The 9,003-nt window shown below is 37.9% G+C and overlaps 1 protein-coding gene across 3 annotated transcripts in view; it reads left to right on the top strand.

The window, feature by feature from the left end:
* The window catches only part of VPS13C (vacuolar protein sorting 13 homolog C), a 157,803-nt gene extending 149,119 nt beyond the window's left edge, over window positions 1-8,684 (top strand). For all 3 annotated transcript variants that reach the window (XM_014522744.2, XM_025211176.1, XM_025211175.1), the window contains 4 exons: window positions 2,031-2,122; window positions 3,940-4,063; window positions 4,924-5,007; window positions 7,041-8,684. In XM_014522744.2, coding sequence (XP_014378230.1) covers window positions 2,031-2,122; window positions 3,940-4,063; window positions 4,924-5,007; window positions 7,041-7,142 — 402 coding nt within the window. In that variant the 3' untranslated portion in view covers window positions 7,143-8,684. The remainder of the gene's footprint in view (window positions 1-2,030; window positions 2,123-3,939; window positions 4,064-4,923; window positions 5,008-7,040) is intronic.
* The last annotated feature ends 319 nt before the right edge of the window (window positions 8,685-9,003 follow it).

Below are 9,003 nucleotides of genomic sequence, written 5' to 3'. Positions count from 1 at the left end.
CCCCAAGTAACACAGGACACCCCGATTTGTAAGAGAGACTAGGAAGAGGCAGAGCTGTCCAGGGGCATTCTGTGAATAATTTTAAAAGCACTTTTTATGTAATAATCCTTTCTTTAAAAAAAGAGGATTTTTGAGAGGTTTTTAATAGATATTTTAACTTGAAATCTAGACTATTAAAAGGAAGGGGTGGGGAATAAAGTAATGCTGTTCCTTTTGTGTTCCTCTACCCAGTTATTCTGAACTGGGCTGCCTCTTATTTCAGAAAAGTTACTTAGAGTACCTTAGGTGTCTTGAGTCTAAAAAGGTTGAGAAACAGTGCTCTAGACAGAGTGTCAGGTTTTCTGTTCAGTCACCCCAGTGTCCTAAGGGAATGCCCCTGACATAGGAGCCTTATGTATTACCAACTTCTGTTCATTCGGTAGCATCATCTAGATGTATTGTAATATGATTGTCAGCCAATGGCAGTATGTTAAAAAATTGGAACTATATACATAGAACTTGCACATATTCCCAAAGTAGCCACAATTCTGTACTTTACTTACCTTAGTTGCCTATACATGTGTTCAGGGGTGAGGGGGTGTTTTAATTATAGTGGTTCCTGGACAGCTGCTCTGATTAAAACAGCTCACTCTCGCATGTATTAAGCCCCTGTGGATTTTAAAGTGGCCTCAGGATGCTCTATCTAAAGCTCATTCAATGAAGTTTAGATAAAATGCCCCCGCAGTAATTTTAAAGTGCATGAGGGGCTTAATGCATGTGATGATGAGGTGACACTGGAGCAATTAATAGTATGTTCTAATTAGAATGCAAATGAGCACTTGTATAGGCAGCCCTTTTTGAAAAATAAACCACAATTATGGTATATCTATTTGGATTGCTGATTGAATCCCTCACTAGTCATGCATGTTTCAATCGTAGGTAAGTATAAGTCAGGCTCCAGCTCATGTCCTGAGCTCTGTACTTACTGGCTAATTACCTCTCTGCCCCCAGTTTAGCTATCTTGGAGATTACCAACCTTCACTCTGTTTTCCCAAGCCCAGAGGTTAAAGCAGGTAGTAACACAGGAAGGACCTTGATTTTAATCATTGCATGATTATCTCAGTGTGAAAAACAAGGCGTGTGAATATCCATCTGCGTATGTAAATGTGGAAGTAATTTTGTGTGTTAAATGTGACTTCTTCGTTGCTTGGAATGCATTATTTGTTTCATACTGTTGTTATTTACTGTCATCTAGCTTCATTGCATCCCTGTTCCTCTAACCATATTGTCATATCATCAAGAATCTCATGGTTGTTTACACAGTACTAGCAATTTATGTAAATGAGTGGAGGTGTGAATTTGGATGGTTTTAGGATTTTGGAGCAAATTGGATGTCAACTTTTCTCTGGATCTAGAACTTTCTCTGGTGTTTCAGAAAAAAAGAAGTTGGTTAATTGTTGCATGTAAATCCAAGATCCATAATTGGAAGCCTTGTGTAATCTGGAGGAAGTCCATAGCCAGTTATCAGAAACACATGATGAGATGCTAGATTTAATATGCATCTTCTTTCTCAGCCTATATGTTCAATGAATGTCTCACCTTTCTGTTACAAGTATTTTGAAATAAATGCTCCAATCCTGAGATGTGTTGAGTATGTGCAACTTGGTAGTTTCTTATACTGAACACGTCTCTCTGGGTCATGCTCAGGTATATTCTTTAAAGATACTCTCACAGGATCCTCACTCTTGGGTTCAGGCTTGCTGTGGAAGGCACGCTACATGCTAAGTGACAGAAAAAAGAAAATACAGTTGGGAATTGGAGGGCTGCATCTCACTGCAGTGACAATGTTCCACCTTTTGTAGGAGGAAGAAGCAGAACAGACTTCCCGAATACCTCTGCTCTGGGAGTGAAAATACTGAGGGGGTATCTTTAAAGAACCAGAAACTAGAAAGTAGCTAGCTTTTTTTAATTTTTGAGCTCAAGATTCTAATCTGGAGTTGAAAATTGTAAGTACTTAGATTGAATAATTTTATTTTTTGTTTTTGTTTTAGAATTTGCATATCAGAAAGTTGGAAAAAGAGACTTATCGATACCATTGTGCACTTCCAGGAGGCAAGAAAGCAAACCTCCTTGTTACCAATAGGTATTACTATTGCAAAACTTCATATGTCTCGTAACAGCTGCTTTCGAGAGATATATTTCTTGGTATCTGAAGAACGGAACACAATTATTCTTTGTCCTGTAAAACAATTGTTATTCTTTGCTCACCTTTCTTATCTTTTCCTTGGTTTTTATTTTTTTTTTAGATTCCTCTCACTTATTCTATGAAAATGTATATTTAAATGAGAGCCAAATCTTACTTGTTACTGATGCATTTCTGATGCAACATCTTAATGTCATTGTTTTGTGACACTTTGAATCTAATTATAGTGGACTGAGAAGCACTCTATATGTCCAAATGAAATGAACAGCCACAAAGAACAGTTAATTTTTCCTATGCTAAATTATTGGACTCAGTATGACAAGGTTTTTGTTTCCTTCAAGATTTTGCTGATGACTTTCAAAATATTTTCCCCTCAATTTTAGGTTATATGGAAATTAAAATTGTAGCTGTTGCAAAGATTAAGCTGTTGAAAATTCAGGAGGATTTCTCGCCTTGGTTCTTAATTAAAACTATTTGCTATAGCACTTATTCACTTCCATATTCTCTGACATCCCAGTCTCCTTACTCTGTTAATCTTCTAGTTGAGGCATCAAACATAAGAAAAAAACTATACGCCTTGCAAACTGGGGAATTGCTGGTAAAACACAAGTTCTTAGGTCACTGCCTAAGTCTTGGAGAGACTGGTAGTTTGAAAATTTTAAACGGCGGCAAAGGGTTTGTTTATACTGGCACGCTTGATGCTCCCTCTCATTCAACACCAAAGTCTGGAAATGAGGTAGTGCAGCTAGCTACTTTTGTAGCAGCTCTGAATGCTCACCCTAGTGCCATTCAAAAGCAAAATCTTAGCACATGCTCAGAGCTTTCCTAAGGTGGCTATGCTGTCTCATTTCCAGTATTTGCTATGTGCAGAGTAGCAGTGAGTCAGGGGGGTGTGCCTCAGCAGTGGCCCTGGTTCTAGTGCAGAGGTAATGTAGACATGCTCAAAAAGCATGTGAATTGTGTTCTTACCCTCAAAATACATTTCTTTCTGACCTTTGTGATCAAATGAAGCAATTTGTCGGTTTATGAGACCCAGATGTGCCTGTTTAGTTTTACTGACACCAGTCCATCTTGAAATCCATAATGCAACAGAAAGGATGTGTTCAAAGTACTGCTTAGGTTTGGTTAGTGGTGGAGCTTTCATGCTCGTCTTCACTGCAGAGTTAATTCAAGGTATACCCTTGAAGTGTCTTCTATTCAGATTCCTGTCCATACACACAGCTCTAACCCACGTTTAGTTGACCCCTCAAATCATCAGTTGAAATTAGGGTTCTGGTGACTTGAGCTGATAGTGCAGTTTAGATGCAGTTAAAGTTACTAAGATATAAGCTCAAGTTTGTCAACAGCTGCCAATTCAGTTGCTCCATGCTGCAAACAAAATGTGGTTAGTAGCTAAGCTGTTTAGAAACATGGCTGCCTTCACTTAATCTTGTCTAGGTTTAGGCCTACTGGTGAGCCATTGGTGTTCAGCTGTAATGAAAGGGGGTTCTAACCAACTTTTTATCAAGACCCTCTATTCATTTACTTCTGTAGACCAGGCTGAAATTCAGATTTCATTGCACGCATCTTGCTTTTGAGTTGTAGGTAGTTTCTAGTACCTGCCCCATGACGCATACAGACCTACGACCATAGCCACAGACTGAATGTAACTAATTTTGTTAGACTGTACCAAACTTAGGGTTGCTTTATTTTGACAAAATCTTGGTTCAAGGGAGAGGTTCATTGTTAATCAATGCTACTCGTTTTTCTTTGAACAGGAGGGTGATGCATGTAAAAGAAGTGGAGATCTTGGGTCATGTAACAACAGAGTGGGATTACTTATTTGAAGATTTTATGCAGCCTCCTTATTTTGAAGCAAATGTTCTAAAAATCTGTGTTAAGGTAAGATGCATTCATGTAAATAAAATATTTGCATCTCCAGGGTTTTGGTTAAATAATAAAAACAAAACAAAACCCTATTTTGATTCAGTACTTATTCTCTTGTATCCCCAGCCCCTGCCTTTTATATGAAGTTGTCAAAGCATGTAGTGATTGTTCTGTTGTGATGACTACCTTTGTAAAATCTTTTATTTGAATGGCATATATGAGAAAATAAATTTGTAAGATTATTAAATCTTATGTTTATAACAAACTAATCTTTTAAAAACTGGGTCTGAGCAATGAAATTGTGACATCCCTATTTAAATCGTAGTATTCCGTGCTCAACCCTTCACTGCATTTTTGGATAGAACTGACTTTTTGTTGTATGACTTGTCATTTACCTACAAACTATGGGAATAGGGATATGTTTTAATCATTAATCAGTAGTGTTAAGTTATCAAGTGGACTAGTTGGTAACTTTTTAAGACTGCAGGCTGGCGTGACCTGGTTTGTGTCAGAGACAGGCAAGCGGGCAGGCGCTAAGAACTAGTCACCATGGCTACATTTTCCCCAAGGCATCATAGAGAGAATGCCTGCAGACCTGTAGGTTGCTGATGTCTAGTCTAGTTCCATGATGTTGACACTCAGAAATTTACCGGTAAAAGATATGAAAGAAGATACGCTTATATCTGTCTCTAAACACAGATGCTTTTGTAATAAAACACACTAATTACTGGAGAAGTGATGTATCAATTTTGTGTAATCTAATATAGATCTGTATAGATATACAAGGTGATGTAACTTAAAATAAACATTTAAACACCCAATATTGGTCTCCATTCTGCAAGTCACAGTAGCTGAAATGTTGTTGCTCTTAACAGGATCACAGGTTATTCCAGAAAAGAGATAGCCGAAGTCAAGAATGTGTGAAGGCAATTCACCTTCAGGATGAAGCAACAGCAAAGGTAATTCTTGTTTTAGTTTGTGATTGGGTTTTTAGGGATTTCTTTCCCGTCACTATTGTTGTAATTCAGTTTCTCACTGAAGTTACTGAAGTTATAACACCAAACATAGAACCTTGTTCACTGCATGAGAGAATTCTTATAATTCAAAACATACTGATAACAATAGATCAGGACATCCAAGAATATATTGAAGCAGAAGACCCCCAAGGTCCCTCCCCAGAAGTTTAAATTTCCAAGAACTCACTAGAATGCACTGCAGCATTAATAACTGGTATGAAGGAATGGCTGACTTTGGAACTCTTGCCTTCTTGTTAGGAGCAAGGAAGGTTACCCATGAAGGGTTACTCAAGTCAGAAAAAATGTAAGATCTCCCATTTTATTCCCAAGCCCCCATGGACACCCATTTATCTTGTTGAAAGTTGGGGTGTTGGAGTTCTCAGCATCGGGCACTTTGAGCCACTCACCTGCAAAGGACTGTGAGCTATGTGTCCCCTCTGACTCCCCATCCAAATCTTTGTCTTTTTCTAATGTAATGTTTTCCAAACGTGTTGAATTCTGTTTCTCTTCTCTTGACTCTCCCCAGTTTGCCTTGAACATTCTAAAGTTGTGCCCAAAATTGTATGTGCTTCTTTGGTTGAGTAGCTGCTGGAGCAGACTTATTTCTACCTGTATCTTGCATATGACTTCCTAGCATAAGACTTGTCTATGCAACAGTGCCATAACATTTGGCTCCTTCAGTCTGCCTCAACCCTAATATATCCAAGATTCCTTCTTCCTGTTTTGCTGCTTAGACGATGATTCCCCATTTTTGTATTTGTGCTTTGGGGTTTCTCTTTTCAAAGTTATTAGCCTACTTATATTTGTCTTTGTTATTTTTAAATTCTAGTCTTGTCCTCTAAAGTGCTTGCAATCCCTTACCACTTGGTGTCCTCTGCAAATTTATGAATGTACTCTGTTTTGTTAATGAAAATAATAAGTGGATCGATCTGTCCGGGCCCTTTCATTTTGACTGAGCCATTGATAACTATTGTTTTGGACAAGATGCATGTATGTGTGCCCCCTCTCCCTCTGCTTTCCCCACCCCCCCACCCAAGCACTCGGGTGTTGGCTATATCGGGGGTTGTCAACTGGGGATATGCGAGAAGGCCCTATGGGGTACGTGCAGGCGGGCAGGGATGGAGCGCTGGCACGCACCATTCTGTTCTGCCACGCAGGCACTGCCCCTCATGGCTGGATTTGGGGGGGTGGGGGGAGCTTGCACCATCCTGCACTGCCACACTATCCCATGCACCAGCTGCCCCCCTCCCCACACTGGCTACCAGGGGTACGCTGCTCTGTCTGGCCACCAAAGGTACACTGATTCAAAACGGTTGAAAACCCCTGGGCTGTGTTGAGTCTTAAATCTTGTAGAATTTTAGGTGCCTAAACTTGGCTGAATATCTAAATGGACTAACTGAGAACATGGTAAATTCCACATGCTTAGCTATCTAGATGTCAGGCCAGTTCCATAGGCTATAGATTCAGCAGACTACCTGAAGTGGTGTGCCCAGCTTTACCCATTCAAGATTGCTCAGTCTCATTCATAGGGCATTTTTCTGCTTTGACTTGAGGAGCCCCAGTGACTTCAATGGGTTGTTCACAAGTAGGTGATTGGGTACATGCTAAAACATCTTATTCTTTTAGGGCCCCTATGCCTTGCTTCAGGCATACCAATTGGAATATTTTGGTCAAAGTGTATATACGCTGCTGGTACTATAGTAGTGCTAATTCCTATTAAATGGTGAATGTCTTTTCATTAAAAAAAAATGTTTTAAATTGTTGTATTGACAGCTGGTATTGGCAACCTGCTTTAAGCAGGGGGTTAGACTAGATGACCTCCTGAGGTCTGTTCCAACACTAATTTTCTATGATTCTATTTGTAGATTTATGCTATGTTACGAAATAGACTTGTCCAAAAATCCCATAATTCAGTATATTGCAACTGTTTTAATTGAGGAATTGAAACATTTTCTTTGTTTTCATTTGCTTAACAGAGGATATACCGTGCTATTTGTGAAGCCCAGGCAACAAGACAGCAGCAAAAGTTGGTGAAACAAGCATCATTGAAACTGACAAAACCACAGGCATTACCTTAATAGCAACAGTCAGGGTTTGCATTTGGTTTAACCTGTGTTATATAATCTTACCCCTAAAGGAGGCTAGAAGAAGCCATTTGGATTGACTTCAGGGGAAAAAAAAAAATGTTTACTGTCTTCCTGTAGGGTATAGCTGCTGTGCCACACTTTCATTTCAGCAAATGAATTTGCACTATAAATGTTTACAAATGAGTTTGCAAAAATAATAATTTTAATTTTTTTTGAAAAATTAGTACATATATCTATAAATGAAATTTAATTAGGATGTTTAAAAAATATATTATGCTTAAACATACTGTTGGTGTTTACTTCACATGTAACAGTCCTGGAAGAAATTTATAGGGACTCTTTGTAATCTTGCACTTTTGAGTAATGTAAAGCATGTGGGTAGGTGTATTTTGAAACAACAAATTAGTATTTTGTTTATAGTGAGAGCAGGCTTTAAATCCCTTAAATTGAAAACTTATTTGTTGTGTTATATCTTTTTGTAGGCAAAATAGGAAGGATTTAATAAATAGATTTCACATGAATATTGGCTGTATTTCTCCTTCCCTACAAAAACAGTTTTTATGACAATATATTGAAGTTGATAAAATGTGTCCATGCTGTTGTACATATTTGACTTGTCTGGTATGTGCCATTTAAGATAAATAATCATCGGAAAGTGGTGGTTTTATTAAGTGTGTTTTGTCTGTCCCTGTTCTTGTCTTGACTACTACTTGAGGGTCCAGTTCAGCAAAGTGCTTAAGCATATGCATAATCTGTAAGAGTACTTGTACTCCTGTTGACTTCATGGAGATGAGTCATGCTTAGCATTAGGCACATGATTATGCATCTTTCCAGACTAAGGCCTGTATGACTAATTGGTATATTGAGGGCTGCCACTTCTGGTTTCAGGTATGAGAAAGTGTCCCCTACATATACTTCCTTCTGTAAACCATCTTTTTTTTTTTAAACTTCTTGGGTGAAAAAAAATCAATAAATGGTCTTTATTTTTCATTTTTGCACTAGAGATTAATATCTGCCCAAATGAACTATGATAGGATAAGAGTATGATGCAAAGGCAGCAGTGTTGTATAGATCTGTTCTCTTCCAGTGTTTTGAGCTTCCACGGAAGCCATCATCAAAAATAAAGGAGGATCCACATTTCTATGCTAGAATAAAGTCCTCCCAAACTTGCAAAGGTTATTGGGTTCTATAGTTCTATTCTTGGTCAGTACATAAACATTGTCTCCTTATGAAAAAAATGAAGCGCATTTAAGATGCTTGAAAATGTCTCTTCCAAATAAACTCAAATTTCCTTTAGATTATATGATTCACTTATTGCCACTCTGTCCATGAATAGTTTGTAATTCTGTATAGCACAATGGAACAAAAATTAACTGTGGCCTTAGGTTTGGATGTGGTCTAGAAAACTTCTGTTATACATGTATTTCTAACCTAAAGTGTAATCAATTTACAGAATAACAGGCAGGTCGTTCTGTTCTTTTCAAATACTGTATTTTAAAATACTGACAAAATAAAATTTTATATGCAGTTACCCATGGCATGAATCAAATTTATAAAATAAGGTTTAACTTCCAGGTTAAAGGTGTAAAATGTTCTGAAATATTACTGTTTTATAGACATGATTTTGGTATATCTGGGAAAGGAGTACCCCAGTAAATTTAGATTACCAATTTGCATATTGCACAAGTCTTTCTTTCCAAGCTTCCTGAGCTGAGCCTGTGGAAGAGAAATCTGACAAATTTTGTTAGAAATTAAACGCATTGGATTCTCTTTCCCACCCCACTTCAAAAACCCATTTCTTTTTAATATGGATACTCAGAGATGCCTTTTCTTTTTTTTTTTTTTTTTTTTT

This window comes from Alligator sinensis, unplaced genomic scaffold, assembly GCF_000455745.1.
Source record: "Alligator sinensis unplaced genomic scaffold, ASM45574v1 scaffold291_1, whole genome shotgun sequence".
NCBI lineage: Eukaryota > Metazoa > Chordata > Crocodylia > Alligatoridae > Alligator > Alligator sinensis.
This window is presented reverse-complemented; position numbering and strand designations above follow the sequence as displayed.